Raw genomic sequence first — 22,375 nt, 5'->3', positions numbered from 1 at the left:
AACCTAAAATGTTTTTAATATGTTTTTTAATATTTTTAAATATGTTCAAAAAATAATTTTATATCTAGTGTTTTATTCATGCTTGTATAATTATTATCTAAAACAACTCTCAAAAAACAAGTTAAAATAATAGAAACAATTAAAGATGTTTTGAAAACACCTTATTTTCTATTATTTAAGAACAAAAACATAAAACAATTTTTAATTGTCAAACATATTTTCTTATTTTTCTATTTTGAAGAACATAAAACTATTCTCGAAAACAATTACTAGTCAGACCCTTAGTTTCCTTGTCTACTATTTTAATTTGTGTTTTGATTCCAAAAAGATTATCTCCATTTATTAATATGATGATGCTTGAATAATATTTTACTTTTTAGTTTTTTTTTAGTTTTACATTTGCTTAGTTTTATTATTTATTTATTTCTCAATGATGTTTGGATGATGCCTAATGAGGATTTGAACCTCTACCCTTTGGTTTGTAAGACAACCTTATTTATCACACTACTATCCAATTGATTTTTACTCTTTTTTATTCCTTCTAAAAATAAATTATTATTTTTGTCCCCCTCAACTTATTTTCTAGCTCCTTTACTAGGCCATATCTAATTTTTAAAGGAAAAATATATTCAAAGTGGAAAAAAATTGACCTGAAACTATAGTTTATTTACCTATTCATCAAGTTTTAAATTTTTCCAAGACTTTTCTTTGATGTTTAGACTACCATTAAAAAGCATATATAGGAAAAGTTCTGGATGTTTGTCTCTACTATAGACCATTCCTTATTTTAAGTATCAATAGATGTCATTAATAGGTGGTCATATGTTTGTTATCTTTTCTATTTGTGATATAGCCTTTGCTAGAATAATCCAATTAAGAACACAATTCCAGATAACCCAATCTAAATAGTATGTCTTAATAATACTAATAAATTTACCATCTAAATATTCATTAATTATTATAAATCGATCAAGATTGATATTAATCATCCAGTTATTTATGCTCATCCCCAAAATGGCTTGGCAAAATCTCTTATTGAATACCTTCAATTAATCATTTGACTCTTATTAATGAAAACTACATTATATACTTCTATCAAAGGGTATGCTATTATGCATGTTGATCCACATTCAACCTATAGTTGATAATGAATGCTTGTCATCATAACTTGTATTTGAAAAACAACCAATTATCTTTCACTTTACAAATCTTTGGTTATGTGGTACATGTACCGACGACATCCATACAATAGACTAAAGCGAGTTCGCAACAAAGACTTGATATTTAGTTGTACTTTGATTCTCCATCTATTATATGATATCTTGAACTCATGACAATTGATGTGTTTAAGATACTTTTTAGATTGTCCTTTTAATGAGATTGTTTTCTTATTATTAGAAAGAGAAAAATTACTACTTGTTCAGCCAACAACCCCCTCCTTTTTCAAAGTCTATAAACACATTTTTGAGAATATTTTCTAACTACAAAATTCTTCAAATATACTTGGAATTGTTAGAAGGAGTCGTCTGTTAATTAACTATTTTATTTTTATTTTGAAAGTAAACATCATGATTCCACGTAAAATGACCAAATCAAATGCAGTGTGATAATTTTTAGTTTCTAAAGGGAGTAAAAGTTTAACATCTTGTTATGAACCCACCTAGAGGGGGGAAAATAAAATAGAAAGGGTTTGCCTCTTCAACAAAGCTCATGTCTTACCAAGCCAGACCTTATAATTAACGAGTGGTTGAGCCTTAATTTGAAGCATAATTTAAGCGTGCCTTTTGCAACTATGGTAAAATTAAACCTCACCTATCAAATCCTCCTCACTTGTAAGAACTCCCACTTTGAGCTCCTCGATTTGTAAAAACCATAATAGTTGTTGTTGAGGTCACGGATGATGATTGGAAAAGACAAAGCTTTAAGGTTGTCAATGGTTGTTGGTGGTTTGCTGAATTTCGGCTCCCAAGGCGCCAAAATCAACCCATTTGTTATGACTGTAAAAATTGATCCATTTTCTTCATATATATTGATGCTTTATTGAAGCACCAAGGAATGAGGCATCATTAAATTGAATTTATTGTAGAAGTAGAAAATCAATCCAAAGATAGAAGTTTAGACTTGGGTTGTGACTCCATCCTATTGCAATGGAGAACTAGGAGGCTAAGGCTTCAAAAAATACCTTATGGCATAATCCTCAAGGTTTCAATATTAAATGATGTGTTTATGTTATTAAGCATACAAATAAACCATAATGCACAAGTGAAAATTTTTATAGATACACATCACCATAGAGCTCCAGTCTCAACACTTTTCAATGAGCCTTTCGATATCTAGTCTTTATTTATTTTATTTCTAATTAGTTGTGTGAAGAAAATGGTTGTGCATAAAGCCAATGAGAAGCAATAGTGGGAATAATGGGGAGTTAGGGGCCTCTGGATGATAGAAGGAAGGGTTTTGTTTACATGGAAATAAAGGGGATTTCAAAAAAACCGCCTCTCCTACTGAATCTCAAAAATTTATTAATGAAAGGGAATATCAATTGTTTACTTGGATCAATCTCCACATAGGAATAAAGTGTGGTTTAATTAGTTTATATAAAGTGGAAAATCAAAAGTTTCATTTTTTTTTCATATAATATATGCAAGCGCCTTTGTGTTTTGGTAATTTCGAGCCAAATTTTCCATTAATGTTCACCTAGCTCAATTGCTTCAAAACCTTCCTTGGGCTTTTTCATTTCTATGTTCATGATTGAAGATTGTTAGATGAGATGGTAAGTGATTTTGAGGTGATGGATGGTCTCAAATATTGATCAACCAAGTTTTAAACTTTCATTCTTTTGTTAAAAATTGGAGTTGAAGTTCAAAGGTGCCAAATTTGTTTTTAAAACTAGTTGGCTCCATTGTTGATTGATCACACTAAAAGGCAACAATTTAGTTGTCATCCACAATTTTCAGTCCTCTTGGATCCATCACATATGCAAAAACTTCATTTTCTCCAAACATATCTGAATCGTTGGATGAAGTTTAAACCCTATGATTTAAGTCTCGTTTCCAGATGAGGGATGCACAAGTGTGAGAGTTAGGCGGCCTCCTTAATTAGGCTTCAAGTTCTTTGCTAAATTTAGTGGTGTTTGGTTTAAGAGAAAGTTCTGCGATTTTTTAGTTGAAAAATATGTTGGAGCTGAGGGGTTGATTCAATGTAGATTAATCCCTATTCTTGCATTTATCATTTTTGAGAAAAAATTCAAATTTCTTCTTATCTGTATTTGAATTGCATTGACTATCTTGTTAGGAGAATGTTGGTGCATCCATTCTTACTTGTGTTTTTCCTTTCTTGTTGATATGATTGGAAGAAAAATCAAAATAATAGTGAAAAAGAAGGTGAATGATTATCATCTGTGAGGTACCATCTCAAATTGATTTGAAAATTAATATACACGTATTCAACCCTCCTCTAAATGTTATCCATAATTGAAATCCATTCACAACATATATTTTCATTCCATAAGTAGACATGATTACATGATTTTCCCATACAAATAAAGCATTGTCAATGACATCATAAAAAACCGAAAAACAATAAATTACCAAGAGACTCTTAAAATAGCTCCAGATTTCTTGCTGAAGCGAATCCTGACTTTATGCACCTGGAAAAATAGTCTCCATCCAGAACAAAAGGAGAAGAAAAAGCAGCAACAGAAGATACAAATAAAAATTGGAATCCACGAGGAGTGTGGCAGCACAGCATACAAGCCCGTCATGAAAGCAACCACCATTGCTACCATAGCAAACATGGTAAGCAAAAAGCCACGAATTATGTGTTTGTCAAGGAACACCTTTCTCGAATGCAATGACATGAAAAGATAATAGAATACGGCAGATACGGAGAGCACCATTGCTATGGTATCCATCACCACAAATGCTTTGAAGGCTGCTTTCTTTGATAGGATTGCCATGCCATTACTCTGATTATAACCACCAGGCAGGGTGAAACCCGCTGCAAAAGTTACCGTTGCTATGAGTGCCGCTACTATCAGATGGGTTTCACCTTTTCTCTTAATCAAGTTAGAGGTGTCTTGGTTGTTTCCTTCATTGCCTTGGCTTCTACCGCTATCGTCGTCTCCCTTTGTAACCTCTTGCCACCTCTTGGGTCCAATATGAGTCACACTAATTTCACCAAAGTATTGGTGAATAAGGTACTGAAATTTGATAAAAACAAAACAACATTAGGCATTGTTTGGAAATTGTTTTTTAAAATAGTCTTGAAACCTAAAATGTTAAGAACTATTTTTTGTATTTTTAATTAAATATGTTTGAGAATTTAAAATGTTCTCAACATATTTTTAATATTTTTTAATTATTTTTTAAAATAATCATTGGAAAACAAGTGAAAATAATTATAAAAAAAAATTCTCTAAAACTACCATGTACTCTATTTTGTTTTTTATTTTCTAATTATCAAAAAACCAAGAAAGAAAATTGTTTTAGAAAATAAATTAGTTTAAAACATGGCATTACTACACAAGACAAGTGTTAGAAAATGATAAATAAAGGAAAATAATTTAGCTAGAGAAAGAGAATTACAATGCAGGCGTTCTTGGCCTTAGAATATATGTCCATAGCTGTGAATCTCTGATTGTTGAAGGCCATTCTGTCCACTTTATCATCCCAAACAAAAGGGGGGTCAAAAACTTGGTGAGACGCGAGGAGGTGCAAGGGAGTGTCTCCCTCACCATCTTTCTCGTTTATAAGTCCAGTCACTCTCAACCACCTATTCCTTAAGAGATCACCAGAAGCATATGCCTTCCTTTTCATCATGGCAAAATGGAAAACATTGTTTCCCTTATCATCAACCTGCTCACAACAGTCTGGAGAGTGTGATGCCAGTATCTCTACTATCTTCATACGCCCATGCCTTGCCGCTATATGAAGGGCCGTTAAGTTGCCATCTTTGATCCTAAGGTAGGGTACAGACTTATCTGACTTGTCTAACAATTGCCTTATTATTGTTGTATTACAGCCTCTGCATGCAGCACAGTGAAGAGGAGACCATCCGTTCTCATCCACTTCTTTTGTCAGTGCTGGCTTCCATTCCAGTATCTTCTTTGTCATTTCTGAGGTGATATTAATTAATAAATGAATACAAAACTCTAATGATAATAGGTTTAAGCAAAGAAATAATAAATTTCTATCTAAATGTATGTAAGGATACACAAAAGAAGAGAAAAATAATATATTTTTTAATTTGTTAGCCAACTATTCTAGAAAATGTTTTTAACTTAGAAAATATTTTAAAAAAAAATGTGTTTAAGAAAATTTAAAAATACTTTTAAAATTTTTAAAAATTAATTATAACATTATAAAATTACTTATAATGTTTTTGGGAAAAATGCTTGAAGAGGTTATTTTCTTAAAAACACTTTTAGAAAAAGTAGTTCCATTAAAAACACTTTCAATAGAAACACTATCAAACACACTCGTTTAACTTTTATATTGTAAATCACAACATGCACATTACAGCTTCGTTTGGCATGTGTTTTAAAAAAGTACTTTTAGTCTAAAAAATATTTTTGAAAAAATTCTGTCTAACAAAATTTAAAAAATTTTAAGATATTGAAAATTCACTTATAGTGATATTAGATAAACATTTGATGGGTGAATTTCCTAAAGACAAATAAAGAGAAAATGTTTCTCATAAAAACTCCAAGAAAAACACTATTAAACATACTTTGCCAGTGTCATTATCACTTTTAGAGAAAACTCTTCCACTACAAATATTTTAGCTATGCCTTTATTTAAAAACACTTCTACTAAAAATATTTATAAAAAAAAACACTGAAAAACGCACTCTACCTGTGTTATTATGAATTACAGCAGCATGTAAAACAGTTCTACCGGTGAAGCCAGTGTAACCTGGGAAAGTATGAGTGTTGTCTATGATTATTTCAACCAATTTACCAAATCCCCTCTCTGCAGCCATGTAAAGAGGAGTCCCACCGTCAATATTTTCACTATAGGCGAACTCTGGATCTTCCATAATCAAGAACTTGACCACCTCAGAATGATTATACCGGACTGCCTCATGCAAGGCTGTGTCGCCCCCTTTATTGGTCAACCTCAACATCGCCTTTTCTGCTCCAATCCCACTTTCAATATCCAGGGGAAGCAGTTTTGCAGCATCCATGAGAGCTCTCAGCACCAGCAAATGCCCTTCCCTTGCTGCAAGGTGAAGTGGAGTGTCCCCTTTCAGATTTTGCCGATGCAGTAGCGATGAACACCAAGGAAATTCAAGCATCCATTTAACACAGCGAAGCTGACCGAATTGGGCTGCAATATGGAGGACGGAATTCTCTTTGGGGCTTAACTGTGTCTGAAGATCAACTTCTGGGAATTGCTGGAGGGCATGGATGTAACCATCTGCTGCGGCCTTGTATAAACTTGCATCCATGGTTATGATCTCCGCTTGGCTGCCATCCCCAGCTGCAGACTGGCTCCTGATCTGGGTTTGGGTTTGGGTTTGGGTAGCATCGTCAGCAGCAACCTGGTTGGAATTGGAATTCAAGTGAAGGGTATGTGAATCTGTAGCCTGGTTGGAACTGAACTCATCCATTTGTGTTTGAGCAATTAATCAGCAATGTTATTGTCCTCTACAGCTGTGATAAAACTCAAATTCTTGCCAAAGTCGTGGTATGTTTGTGCATATTTATACTACCACCCCAAGGATGTCAAGGTAGTGACGGCATAACGAAAACAGTTTTTAATAATAATTTTCATAACTGTTGTATAATATTTTACCGAAGAAAAGTTTGTTTGAAACATAATGTTTTTTCCTTCTTTTTATATTTTTAATATAAATTTTATATATAATATTTTATTTTTAATTCTTCTCTATGTATAATTATTTTTTAAAATAAGGGAGAATTACGTAATGGTGTTTTCTAAAAATAAAGAAATTTTTTGAAACTTTGACCTTTTGTTTTTGAAGTTTCTTCGTTTTGGGGAAAATAACCCTCAAAACATGCACTACAATAATAAAAAATCCTTTAACATGTCAAAACTATCGTCTAACCCTCATCATTCAAATTCCAGCAGCCAACTACCACCAATTTTTTTTTTTTTTTTTTTTTTGAGCTTTTACATCATCCATATCACCAGTTATGATTAATATTAGAAAAAAAAAATTGACATGTGGCAACCAATCATGTCATATGATTCTTTTTTTTCTTTTTTTTTTTCCTTCCATAATACTTCCACATTTTTTATTTTTGTTAATATGTTGACTTCATAAAAAATTTTAAATTTCAAATTTTTCCACAATTTTATATTTTCATATTTATTTATTTTAATTATTTATGAACATTTTAAACATAAAATAATAATATATATTAAATTATTAATGAGAACAAATTTAATATAAAAATAAATACATAAGAATACATTTAGAGATTTACAACATAAGATTTTTTATATTCCTAAAATACAAGATTTTTTATTTTATAAATTTTATTACATTTTTAATATTTTTTTAATTTTCATGTGAAAATCAGATGATTATGATTTTAATTTTTTTCTTGTAGATTTAACTTGACAACAGTTTAAACTTTTTTTTGGGTTAAAATATTTAATAATTTTAATTTTAAAAAAATAAAAACTTAGTCGTAGTTTTAACATTTAACATTTTGCTTTGTTAAAATTTTAAAAAAAATATTTATATAAAATAAAAATAAAATATATTTTTCATTAAAAAAATGTATTTAATCATTTATATTATTTTCTCTTAATTTTGTTAAAAATTAAAATTTTTGTTGTGCATCCATCAACGTAACTCTTGGAAAAGAGAATACCACACTTTTCTATAAAAATAAAAAAAATAAAAAATAAATAAATAATAAAAAATAAAAACCTACTCTTTTATGAAAAAAGTAACACTAAAATATATTAATAGTACCAGGGTGATGGGAATGATGTACCACTCTTCTTTGATTTTCACAAAAAAAAAAAAAAAAAAAAAGTATCACTCCTTTATGAAACAAGTAACACTAATGTGTATTAAAAGTATCACTATAGTAGGAATGATATATAATTGTTATTTGGTTTATGCTAAGATATGCAAAAAAAAATTAATTTTCAATAAAATTAAAAGAAAACTAATATAAATGATTAAATACAAATCTTTATGAAAAATATATTTTATTTTTATCTTGTATAATAAAAAATTAAAAATTTTAACAAATCAAAATGGTATAACCACAACCAAGTTTTTATCTTCTTTAATTAAAATCATTAAACATTCTAATCAAGAAAAAATGTTAAAACAATTTACATTTTTATAAGTAAAAAAGTTAAATTTGTTTATTATGTATTTATTTTTATATTAAATTTTTCTTATTAATGACTTATTATATATTGTTATTATTATTATTATATATTTAAAATATTCATAAATAATTAAAATAAAAAAAATGAATGAGTGAAAAAAAATGAAATTAAAAATATTTTATTGGAATGTGTTAGTGACATATTATAAAATAAAATAAAAAAGTCAAAAGGTAAAATGAAGAAAGAGGAAACAAAAAAACAAAAATAATGTTGCATTTTGATGGCCACATGTCAAGTTTAAAAACATTGATAAGCATATGATTGAAAAAAAAAAACCATGTGCCATGATTGATTGCCACATGTCAATTTTCTTATTAAAAAAATAACAATAATGAGTTTTTTCAATTGTCATGTAAATTTAAAAATAAAAAATCAATAAATAAGAAAAAAAGGAAAAAGGTATGATAGTTGACAGTGGAAGAGAGAAAAAGTAAAGGACAATCCCGGAATTTTGTTTGTTATTATTAGAGTGCAGCTTCCCATATTACTTTTTAAAAGTTCATAAAAATTTTTTTTTTTTTTTTTTTTGGAGTGAACCTTTACATAATTTCCCCAAAAAATATAAGTAAAAACATTTAAAATATATTATCTTTGTAAACACCTTATCTATTATTTTTAAGAATAAAAAAATATTTTTTCATTTTCTTATTATCAAAATCTATTTTTAAAAACAATTACCAAATTGGGCTTACATCTCCTAACCTAACTTTAAAGAAAATGATCAGTCATATCCCTCTCTTAAATTGCTTTAAGATGGATTGAATCGATCATAAACCGCCTAAATCGTCCAAACCAAACGGCCCCTCTCTTCTTTCATCATCAAGCCCAAGAATATTTTCTTAATAATATTTTCTTATTATTATAATATTTTGTAACATTTAAATATTATAATAAATAATATTTTTTTTTAGTAAAATATAATTTTATAACTACTTAAACATGATAAATTATTCAAATTTTTAATAAAAATAATAATTGAATATTTGTACATTAGGGTTATATGATTTTTTTATGGTTAATTTTTTTTTTATTGAGTATATATATTTTTTTAGTCTTATTATTTAATAACAAAAAACCTCTCAAATTTTATTTTTTTAAAATAAAAATAAAAATAAAAAATTATTTTAAATTATATGTAAAGATATTATTGTAAATTTATTTCTTTTTCATTTCTATTCCTATTATTATCAAACATTGAAATGAAAACAAATAATCATTCTAATTTTGCATTCATAAATTCATCCAAATGCTAAAAATGAAATCATCAAATTCATTCCATTCCACTAAGAAATAGAAATGGAAACAAAATTTTTATTTTCACTCCCTATTCCAATGTACCAAACACCCCCTTAATGGTTTTTAGGGAAAAACACTCAACTTATATCATCACTTAGTGGGCTACACCTTGAATTCACCAACCATGCTCATGGCTCATATGAGTTATGAATATAAGGATGTCCTTGTTCTTGTCCACATCTGATCTAGGATTGGTAATTTAGTTTAAGAAATTTGAACCCGAACCTTAAACTGAGCAAAGGTCATGGGTACCTTTTGGCTACGTACACTTTTTGTTGTTTAGTATAGCAAATAAAAAAATCTATATTTGTTTCTAGAAAACTTTATAATATTAAATATAAAGCAAATCTAATATTTATTATAGTTAAAATTAAATAATTAAATTTCCTTTTATTTTTTAATATATTCACATTTGAATATTATACATATTTCATTTAATAAAATTTAAAATATTAATATTTATACTTAGATTTGCTAATATCAAATATAAAAAATATATTTTAAATAATAAAGTATATTTATGATATCACCCATTGGACCGCACTTCAACCACCAAACCACCATTTTGACCATTGAACTGTAAATAAATAATTTTTTGGTGTGATGATAAATGTGATTTTGAAAACATTGAAAAATGTTAAGATATATGATTACCTAACCCCCATTTCTCACCTACCAAATTTAGGTCAAAGATAGTGAAATTCGAATTTGATACAAAATCATGGTGACATCTACTTGTTAGTAGTTTCTTTTTGCTATCTACATAAAATAAATAAAAAACCAAAAAAATATAAAAATAAAAAAAATCTTTTAAGATATATGACCATTGAATCGTGACTAAATAACTTTTTTGGTCTAATGATAAATGTGATTTTGAAAACATTGAAAAATGTTAAGATATATGATTACCTAACCCCAATTTCTCACCTACCAAATTTAGGTCAAAGATAGTGAAATTAGAATTTGATACAAAATCATGGTGACATCTACTTGTTAGTAGTTTCTTTTTGTTGTCTACATAAAATAATAAAAAATAAAAAAATCTTTTATTAGTGTAATGAGACTCGACCCTTACTTTTATTACCTTAAGTTGTCAACATCAAAAGAGCAGTGTCATAAATTTATTATGAATGTTTCCATATGTTTGCAATTTTTTTCCTCGATGAACTGGATATATACACATAAACTATGATTGTATAGATTTTCTTTCTCCAATTATATTTAGTAAGGTGATAAAAATAATATGTAATTAAGAGTCTGTTTGATCATGTGTGATTTAAAAATAGTTTTCTATTTTTAAAAATAGAAAATTATTTTTAAAATTTTCTAATATTATTTTGTCATTTTTTTCTAGAAACAAAATGTTAAACTAAAAGCTAAAAACAAAATGAAACGGAGAATAATTTTTAGAGAATAAGGAAGTTATTTTTACCCGTTTTTAAAAACAAAAGGAAAATATGGACCGTTTGTCATATTTTATAAAACTTGTTTTTAAAAATTATTTTTAAGTTAAAAAATAAAATCATGAATGGAAGAGAACTCAGAGTTAAAAAATTATATTATATTATATGCATTTTTATTCTTGATGGGTTATGCTCCACCTTGTAATTAAAAGTGTCCAATGTCTGTATATTTTCATCTTGTTACTGTTCACATATTTTTTTAAGAATATTTCATAAATTTAGAAATGTCTGATTGAATTTGAATTTGAAGGAAAAATAATTAATTAATTTATTAATAGTGATTATTAATCTTACACCATACAAGAGCAGTCAAAAAGAGTGTGTAGGCTTGAAGATTCCTTTCAACAGTTTAGGTAGTAAGATATTTTACATGTGAGCAGGTATGGAGGTGGGAATATATTACTTTAAAAAAAATATTAATTTAATTGTTTAATGATAATTATTAATCTCATATTATAAAATAATGGAGGAAATGCCAAAAGAGCATTCAAAAGTAATGTGTAGGCTTGAAGATTCCTTTCAGTGAGCAGGTATGGTGATGGAAATATGTAAGTTTCATTTTCTACTCTTCATGAGTTTAAGTTTTAACTTATTTTATATGTGAGCAAGTATGGTGATGGGAATATATTGGGGTGAATTTGGTAATTGTTTTTAAAAATAGTTTTGAAAAACAGTTTTTGAGAATGGTTTTTTAAAATTATTTTATGTGTTTTGTAAAACAAAGTTTGTTTAAAAATTTGAAATATTTTTAATATGTTTTGAAAATAATTTTTATATTCAGTACTTCATTCATGTTTATATAATTACTTTTTAAATTAACTCTTAGAAAATAAGTGAAACCAATAGAAAACAATTAAAAATGTTCTATAAACACCTTATTTTCTATTCTTTAATAACTTTTACTAGAAAACAATTTATAATTATCAAACATATTTTCTTGTTTTTTTGTTATAAAGAATAGAAAACTATTTTCGAAAACAATTATCAAACAAACCCTTAGTTTCCTTGTCTACTATTTTATTTTGTACTTTGGTTCCAGCTAGATTATCACGGTTAATTAATTTGATGGTGCTTGAATAAATTTTTTACCTTTTAATTTTACATTTGCTTAGTTTTATTATCTCTTTATTTCTCAACGATGCTTGGATGATGCCTAATGACTTGAATGTATAAGGATTTGAATGTCTGCCCTTTGGTTTATAAGACAACCTCATTTATCACACAGTTATTCAATTGATTTTTTATTTTTTCTTTATTCCCTCTGAAAATAAATTATTATTTGTGTCCCTCAACTTATTTTCTAACTCCTCCACTAGACCATATCTAATTTTTAAACGAAATTCAAAGTGGAAAAAAAAATGACCTGAAATGTAGTTGTTTTTTATATATTCATCAAGTTTTAAAGTTTTGCAAGACTTTTCTTTGATGTTTTGACTCTACCATTAAAAAACATATATAGGAAAAGTTCCAAATGTTTGTCTCTACTATATGCCATTCCTTATTTTAAAGTATCAATAGATGTCATTAATAGGTGGTCAAATGTTTGTTATCTTTTCTATTTGTGATATAGCCTTTGCTAGACACTTTGCTTGAATAATCTAATTACGAACACTGATGAAAAATAATATCTCGGATATCTTTACATTTTGATTTACAATACATATATACAAAGAATGACTAATGAGATCCCCTAAATTAGTCTACCTAAAATAAAAATAAAACTAAAAATCCTTAAAATCAAGCAATCTGATTATAAGAGCCCTGTGTGGAAATTTACCTAAAGTTCCTATGGAATTTACTCAGATTCTTGGTACAGAAATCATGGATCAACTTTTATAAGAAAGGAAAAATATGGTAGGAGTTATAAAAGGAAAAATATGGTAGGAGAAATCATATATATATATATATATATATATATATATCGAGAGAGAGAGAGAGAGAAATAATTGTTAATTTCTTAGCTTATTCTTCTAACACTCCCCTCTCAAGTTGGTGCAAAAATATTTTGCCTTCTTAGCTTGCCTAAGATTGTATAAAAAGTTGTACTTAGTAGGCCCTTTGTTAGTATATATGCCAACTGTTTAGAATATGGCACATACGGAGTGCAAATCAGCCCACTATAAGGTTTTTCTTTGATGAAATGTCAATCTATTTGCACATGCTTGGTTCGATCATATGATGAACGGGTTATGGGTTATATTTATAGCAGCTTGGTTATCATAATATAACCTCATGATGGGTTCTTTCAAAGTGATGTTAAGGTCAGTAAGAATGATCTTTATCTATAGTAGTTCACAAATCCCTTAGGTCATGGCCCTAAACTCAATTTCTACGCTAGATCTAACCACCACTGGTTGCTTTTTACTTCTTTAAGTAACTAGATTTCCTCCTAAAAAGGTCAATATCCAGAAGTTGACCTTCTATCGACAATTGATCCAGCCTAATCAACATCATTGTAAGCTTCCAATTCCATATTTCCTGTCTTCTTAAATAAGATTCCATTGCCTAGTGTAGACTTTAAGTAACAAAGGATTCTATAGATTGCCACCATGTGAGATTCATGTGGTGAATGCATGAATTGGCTTACTACACCTATAACATATGCAATGTCTAGTCGAGTATGAGATAAACAAATGACTTTTCCCTACCAATCTTTGATAGAGGTCGCAGTCTACCATATCATCCTCTATTTTTCCTCACAAGTTATGATTTTGCTCAATCAGAGTCTCTATCGGTTTGCATCCTAGTATCCATGTCTCCCTTAGCACATCGAGGATATATTTTTGTTGGGAAATAAATATTCCCCGTTTTGAACATGCCACTTCATTCCCAAGGAATATTTAAACCTTATTTTGTTATCATCAAAACCGAGATTAACCAAACCTTGTTTTCATAATCTCCCCATTTTTTATGATGACAAAACCAAGGTTGCTAAAAAACTCCCCTTCAATATATGCTCCTTTGAATATAGAAAATATTAAAGTTTAGAAACTTCAAGGAGTATATTAAGGGTGCTCAAAATGATATAATCAGACATAAATAACATAAAAAGCAATTTAGCAATTGGCAAGATATTATTATTAAATATGATACAAGCAATTATGATCAATATGGATATGTTTCTCAAGTTAGCAACCTACCATTACTTTTCCCCCTTTTTGTCATCAACAAAAAGTCTTAATAAAGCATATTAAGGGGAATCACATGATATCAAAAGTTAAAAAAATAAAAAATAAGCATAATATAATTTCTCATGAAAATAAATCTCCCCATTTTTCATTTGAAAATATTTTCCAAATAAAAGATTGCTTAACCTCATAGCATTCCCAATTTAAAGCATGATTTGGAAAATATATAAGGGAGAACATATGCATTCAAAAAAATATATAACATGCATTAAATAACACTATTAGAGCATATGATGATTCAATTTTACCTATAACATGCATTAAATAACACTATTAGAGTATACAAGCATATGATGATTCAATTTTACCTAGGTTTATAAAAAAAAATTCTTTTTAATCCAAACCTTGGTTTAACAATTATAGCAATTTTATCAATGTGATACCAAATGTTATATTATTAACAAAAATTATACCAAGTGTTAGCAAAATGATAAAATGATATTGCAAATTAAGCTTTAGAAGGGATACCATTACCAATATTATCAATGCATTCTTTCCAAGGTAAGCTTATCCTCCTTCTTGCATGGATCCCTACAAAACAAATTAAGTAACCTTTGGTACCCATATCTTTTTGGGTCCTAGAGGGTTAGCCTTTCCTCCATTTTGAATCTAAAATAATTTAGAGTTTTGAAGAACATGAGGAGATTTTCTTAAGGGACAATTATCACTAATGTGACCTCCTCTTCCACAAAGATTGCAAATAGTTGAAGGTGAAAAACTAGAGGCTTCCTTTACAAAATAATTCTTGAAATATTTTTTATTTTTGGAAGGCTTGTAACCTAGCCAATTTTTATCAAAAATGCACTTTTGACTTGCCAAAATCATATCAAAAGTTTTTTTACCATTTAAGAATTTTTGTAGAAAGGATATTAACCATTCATTTTTCTTTTTCAACTCCTCATTTTTCTTTTCAAAAGAGATTTTTGCCTTCTCAATATTTTCAAATTTTTCCTTAAGCTCATTGAGCTCATTTTGAAGATAAGAAATCTTTTTCTTGAGAGATACATTTTTGAACCTAAGTTTTTCAAGATCAAATTATAATTCTTGAAGTTCATCTTGAAACTCATTATAGTTAGAGTTGGAATTTACCTCATCTTCATGTTCCTCCAAAGCCATGAAGCACATGTTGGCATCCTCATTTGTGCATTCTTCTTCCTTGGAGTCTTCATCACTTTCACGTTCACTCTCTTCCTCTTCATCATCATTTGTTGAAGCCATAAATGCTATACTTTTCTTATTTTCTTCAACTCTTTTATGATTGTTCTAATTTATCTCATAAGTCATGAGTGACCCAATGAGTTTTTCAACTAAGAGTTTGGTGAGATCTTTTGCTTCTTGAATAGCCGTCACTTTTGTTTCCCATTTCTTTGGTAGAGACCTTAAAATCTTCATGACTTTCTCTACTCCGATATAGGTCTTTCCCAAGGCTTCAAGTTTATTCATAATCACCATGAACCTAGAAAACATATCTATAATAGATTCAAAATCCTTCATAGAAAATAATTCATAATCATGCACAAGGATGTTGATTCTAGACTCTTTAACTTGGTTGTTTCCTTCATGAGTGATGTCTAATAGTCTCCAAATTTCTTTAGCCGACTTACATTGCCAAACACGATTAAATTCATTTCTATCAATAGCACAATATAAGATATAGACGGCTTTGGCATTTAATTGAACTTTCTTTTTGTCAAGCTCATTACATTCTTATTTAGGTTTTGGAACCATCACTCCATTTTCTAATTTTGAAGGAATGTGGGGACCATCTTCAATGACATCCCATAGATCAAGATTAATAGATTTTAAAAACCAAGACATTTTTCCTTTCCAATAGGAATAATCAATTCCCGTAAAGAATGGAGGTCGGGCGGTTGAAAAACTTTCAATATGAAATGAGCTTGATGGATTAGTCATTACCTCTTAGACGGTTAAGTCTTAAACAATATGAAATGAGCTTGTTTCAATATGATCAAATCGATCATAAACCGCCTAAATCGTCCGAACCAAACGGCCCCTCTCTTCTTTCATCATCAAGCCCAAGTAAAAGTGTAACGTTCCATTTAATGGTTTTTAGGGAAAAACACTCAACTTATATCATCACTTAGTGGGCTACACCTTGAATTCACCAACCATGCTTATGGCTCAAATGAGTTATGAATATAAGGATGTCTTTGTTCTTGTCCACATCTCGTCTGGGATTGGTAATTTAGTTTAAGAAATTTGAACCTGAACCTTAAACTGAGCAAAGGTCATGGGTACCACTTGGCTACGTACACTTTTTGTTGTTTAGTATAGCAAATAAAAAAAATCTATATTTGTTTCTAGAAAAATTTATAATATTAAATATAAATATTATAATATTTTATCAAATAATAAAATTAGTTAAAAATTGAATAATTAAATTTCCTTTTGTTTTTTAATATATTCGCATTTCAATATTATACATATTTCATTTAATAAAATTTAAAATATTAATATATTTATACTTAGATTTGCTAATATCAAATATAAAAAAATATATTTTAAATAATAAAGTATATTTATGATATCACCCATTGGACCGCACTTCAACCACCATTCTGACCATTGAACTTGAATAAATAACTTTTTTGGTCTGATGATGAATGCGATTTTGAAAACATTGAAAAATTTTAAGATATATGATTACCTAACCCCCATTTCTCACCTACCAAATTTAGGTCAAAGATAATGAAATTAGAATTTGATACAAAATCATGGTATCTATACATGACATCTACTTGTTAATAGTTTCTTTTCGTTGTCTACATAAAATAAATAATAAATAAATAAAAATAAAAAAAATATTTTTAAGATATATGACCATTGAACCGGGAATAAATAACTTTTTTGGTCTAATGATGAATGTGATTTTGAAAACATTGAAAAATGTTAAGATATATAATTACCTAACCCCAATTTCTCACCTACCAAATTATGTCAAAGATAGTGAAATTAGAATTTGATACAAAATCATAGTATCTATACATGACATCTACTTGTTAGTAGTTTCTTTTTGTTGTCTACATAAAATAAAATAAAAATCTTTTATCAGTGTAATGAGACTCAACCCTTACTTTTATTACCATAAGTTGTCAACATCAAAAGAGCAGTGTCATAAATTTATTATGAATGTTGCCTCGATGAACTGGATATATACACAAATTATGATTGTATATATTTTCCTTCTCCAATTATCATATGTTATTTAGTAAGGTGATAAAAATAATATGTAATTAAGAGTCTGTTTGGTCATGTGATTTAAAAACAGTTTTCTATTTTTATAAATAGAAAACTATTTTTAAAATTTTTTAATATCGTTTTATCATTTTTTTTCTAGAAACAATTTTTAAAAACAAAATAAAATGGAGAATAATTTTTAGAGAATAAGTAAAAGTTATTTTCACCCGTTTTTAAAAACAAAAGGAAAATATGGACCGTTTGGTCATATTTTATAAAACTTGTTTTTAAAAATTATTTGTAAATTAAAAAATAAAATCATAAATGGAAGAGAACTCAGAGTTAAAATATTATATTATATTATATGCATTTTTATTCTTGATGGGTTATGCTCCACCTTGTAATTAAAAGTGTCCTATATTTTCATCTTGTTACTGTTCACATATTTTTTTAAGAATATTTCATAAATTCAGAAAAGTCTAATTGAATTTGAATTTGAAAGACAAATAATTAATTTAATTGATTAATAATGATTATTAATCTTACACCATACAAGAGCAATCAAAAAAAGTGTGTAGGCTTGAAGATTCCTTTCAACAGTTTAGGTAGTAAGATATTTTACATGTGAGCAGGTATGGAGGTGGGAATATATTGCTTTCAAAAAAATATTAATTTAATTTTTTAATGATAATTATTAATCTCATATTATAAAATAATGGAGGAAATGCCAAAAGAGCATTCAAAAGTAATGTGTAGGCTTGAAGATTCCTTTCAGTGAGCGGGTATGGTGATGGAAATATATAAGTTTCATTTTCTACTCTTCATTAGTTTAAGTTGTAACTTATTTTATATGTGAGCAAGTATGGTGATGGGAATATATTGGGGTGAATTTGGTAATTGTTTTTAAAAATAGTTCTGAAAAACAGTTTTTGAGAATAGTTTTTTAAAATTATTTTATGTGTTTTGTAAAACGAAGTTTGTTTAAAAATTTGAAATATTTTTAATATACTTTGAAAATAATTTTTATATTCAATACTTCATTCATGTTTATATAATAATTTTTTAAAACAACTCTCAGAAAACGAGTGAAAACAATAGAAAACAATTAAAAATATTCTAAAAACACCTTATTTTCTATTCTTTAATAACTTTTACTAGAAAACAATTTATAATTATCAAACATATTTTCTTGTTTTTTTGTTATAAAGAATAGAAAACTATTCTCGAAAACAATTGTCAAACAAACCCTTAGTTTTCTTGTCTACTATTATATTTTGTACTTTGGTTCCAGCTAGATTATCACGGTTAATTAATTTGATGGTGCTTGAATAAATTTTTTACCTTTTAGTTTTACATTTGCTTAGTTTTATTATCTCTTTATTTCTCAACGATGTTTGGATGATGCCTAATGACTTGAATGTATAAGGATTTGAATGTATGCCCTTTGGTTTGTAAGACAACCTCATTTATCACACAATTATTCAATTGATTTTTGATTTTTTTCTTTATTCCCTCTGAAAATAAATTATTATTTGTGTCCCTCAACTTATTTTCTAACTCCTCCACTAGACCATATCTAATTTTTTAAACGAAATTCAAAGTGGAAAAAAAAAAGACCTGAAACTGTAGTTTTTTTTTATATATTCATCAAGTTTTAAAGTTTTGCAAGACTTTTCTTTGATGTTTAGACTCTACCATTAAAAAGCATATATAGGAAAAGTTCCAAATGTTTGTCTCTACTCTAGGCCATTCCTTATTTTAAAGTATCAATAGATGTCATTAATAGGTGGTCAAATGTTTGTTATCTTTTCTATTTGTGATATAGCCTTTGCTAGACACTTCATTAATAGGTGGTCAAATGTTTGTTATTTTTCTATTTGTGATATAGCCTTTGCTAGACACTTTGCTTGAATAATCCAATTACAAACACTGATGAAGAATAATCTCTCGTATATCTTTACTTTTTGATTTATAATACATATATACAAAGAATGACTAATGAGATCCCCTAAATTAGTCTACCCAAAAAAAATAAAAATAAAAATCCTTAAAATCAAGCAATCTGATTGCAAGAGTCCTATGTGGAAATTTACCTAAAGTTCCTATGGAATTTACTCAGATTCTTGGTACAGAAATCATGAATGAACTTTTATAAGAAAGGAAAAATATGGTAGGAGAAATAAGATATATATATATATATAGAGAGAGAGAGAGAGAGAGAGAGAGAGAGAGAGAGAGAGAGAGAAAAAAAATAATAATTGTTAATTTCTTGGCTTATTCTTCTAACACTCCCCTCTCAAGCTGGTGCGAAAATATTTTACCTTCTTAGCTTGCCTAAGATTGTATAAAAAGTTGAACTTAGCAGGCCTTTTGTTAGTATATATGCCAACTGTTTAGAATATGGCACATACAGAGTGCAAATCTGCCCACTATAAGGTTTTTCTTTGATGAAATGTCGATTTATTTCCACATACTTGGTTCGATCATATGATGAACGGGGTTATGGGTTATATTTATAGCATCTTGGTTATCATAATATAACCTCATGATGGGTTCTTTCAAAGTGATTTCAAGGTCAGTAAGAATGATCTTTATCCAGAGTAGTTCACAAATCCCTTGGGCCATGGCCCTAAACTCAGTTTCTACACTAGATCTAACCACCACTGGTTGCTTTTTACTTCTTTAAGTAACTAGATTTCCTCCTAAAAAGGTCAATACCCAGAAGTTGACCTTATATCAACAATTGATCCAGCCTAATCAACATCACTATAAGTTTCCAATTCCATATTTCATGTCTTCTTAAATAAGATTTCATTGCCTAGTGTAGACTTTAAGTAACAAAGGATTCTATATATTGCCACCATGTGAGATTCATGTGGTGAATGCATGAATTGGCTTACTACACCTATAGCATATGCAATGTCGAGTCGAGTATGAGATAAACAAATTACTTTTCCCTACCAATCTTTGATAGAGGTCGCGGTCTACCATATCATCCTCTATTTTTCCTCACAATTTATGATTTAGCTCAATCAGAGTCTCTATTGGTTTGCATCCTAGTATCCATGTCTCTCTTAGCACATCGAGGATATATTTTTGTTAGGAAATAAATATTCCCCTTTTTTAACATGCCACTTCATTCACAAGGAAATATTTAAGACTCCCTAGATCCTTGATCTCAAATTCATTAGACAAATAAGTTTTTAGTCTTTGAATTTCCTCCTCGTCATTTCCAGTAACAATAATGTCATCCACATAAACTATCAAGGCCATTAACTTACCAAAGGAGTTGTGTTTGATAAACAATGTGTGGTCTCTTTGACTTGGATGGTAGTTTATTCTTATCATTGATTTTATATATCTCCCAAACCATGCTCTTGGAGATTGTTTAAATCCATAAAGAAACTTCTTAAGCTTGTCGACTTTGTTTTTCCAAGCCTTGTCACCAAACCTCGGTGGAGTGTCCATGTATACCTCTTCTTCTAAGTCACCATGTAAGAAAGCATTCTTCACATCAAATTACCACAAAGACCAATCAAGATTAGCAATTAAAGACAATAGAATATGAATAGTGTTCATTTTTACCACTAGTGCAAAGGTCTCTTGCTAGTCAATGTCATAAGTTTGGGTAAATCCCTTAGCTACAAATCTAGACTTATACTTTTCTATTATCTCATCAACCTTGTATTTAATTGTGAAAATCCACTTACAACCTACTATTTTCTTTCCTTTGGGAAGCTCAACTATATACCAAGTCTTTTTTTTTTTTCCAAGGCTTACATTTCCTTATTAATTGATTTGTTTCAATTCTCATCTCTAAGTGCATCTTGGATTGTGTTTGGAATTTCAACAAAAGAAATTTGGGTAATAAAGGCTCAGTATGTAGATGATTAATGATATAATGAGGTAAAATTTGAAATAGGATGCAGAGTGCATTTTCTGTTGTCTTTCCTCAATGCAATGGGCTAATACAAATCATTATAGACATTAGAATGATTATTTTCATTACCTGATTCAGGGTTGGATGATAGGATATGAAAGCATGTTATAGATTTTCCCTTCCTCGAATACACTTTTAGTTTAAAGGTGTTTGTTGGCAACATGTATTCCTTTTCTTTGAACTAAATCTTAAGTTCATTGGTTGGAATTTCAGTGGGCAAATTTTCTACAATCAACTTTTCGTTAAGAGTTTGTTGGAATTTCTTATGTTCACTAGCTGATTCATTAGATGAATCCAAGGCTAGAACATTTGGAACAACAAGGAGTGTTGGTGCAGAATTTGAAAATTCTAGGGCTAAAACAAGAAAGAATATGAAAATTCCAGGGTTGCAATATCTTGGACAATAAGGAGTATTGGTGCAAATTTTGAAAATTCTGGGTTTGAAAAATCTTGGATAGTAGGGGAACTTGATATGATTAAGGTAAAGACATTTAGCACATTAACCGGTTGTGGAAGGATACCCCCATCATTCCCACCTTTCCTGGGAAAAATTTCTGATAACTTATTTTTCATTCATCTCATCTCCCCTTAAAGATAAGTGTGTGTGAAATATGGTTGACTCTCAAAGAAGGTAATATCCATGGTGATATATAACCTTTTTGTGGGTGGATGGTAGCACTTATATCCTTTTTTATTGGAAGAATATCCAAGGAAGACACACCTAAGAGCTCTTGGGTCAAGCTTGTCTTTAGATTGTTTGGCAAAACTAAATCCCATGATTTTCATTATGAGATTTGTGAACTTGCAAAACACCATCGTGTGGTTTTTCCAATAAGAAATAAAAAATTGGAGGAATGGAAGATAAGTTGTCAAGAATTTTTCCTAGGAATGGTGAGAATGGTGGGAGTG

General features: G+C 28.7%; 1 protein-coding gene across 1 annotated transcript; it reads right to left on the bottom strand.

The window, feature by feature from the left end:
• Window positions 1-3,600: 3,600 nt before the first annotated feature.
• Window positions 3,601-15,546, bottom strand: LOC104881247 (ankyrin repeat-containing protein At5g02620). Its single transcript, XM_010660734.2, has 5 exons — window positions 15,418-15,546; window positions 5,856-6,543; window positions 4,587-5,116; window positions 3,753-4,201; window positions 3,601-3,649 (listed from the first exon to the last, which is right to left on the bottom strand). The coding sequence occupies exons 1-5, from the start codon at window positions 15,544-15,546 to the stop codon at window positions 3,601-3,603; spliced, it is 1,845 nt and encodes a 614-aa protein (XP_010659036.2).
• Window positions 15,547-22,375: the final 6,829 nt, after the last annotated feature.

Source organism: Vitis vinifera, chromosome 13 (genome assembly GCF_030704535.1).
Source record: "Vitis vinifera cultivar Pinot Noir 40024 chromosome 13, ASM3070453v1".
In the NCBI taxonomy this organism is placed as follows: domain Eukaryota; kingdom Viridiplantae; phylum Streptophyta; class Magnoliopsida; order Vitales; family Vitaceae; genus Vitis; species Vitis vinifera.
This window is presented reverse-complemented; position numbering and strand designations above follow the sequence as displayed.

Bases quoted from the DNA above. Each gene is read 5' to 3' on its own strand.
- LOC104881247 (XM_010660734.2), bottom strand. From the start codon at position 15,546: ATGGCTTCAACAAATGATGATGAAGAGGAAGAGAGTGAACGTGAAAGT. The intron at 6,544-15,417 runs GTAAATTCCAAC...AATTCCAACCAG, and splicing joins TGGAGGAACATGAAGATGAG to GTTGCTGCTGACGATGCTAC. The intron at 4,202-4,586 runs GTAATTCTCTTT...ATCAAATTTCAG, and splicing joins AGGCCAAGAACGCCTGCATT to TACCTTATTCACCAATACTT.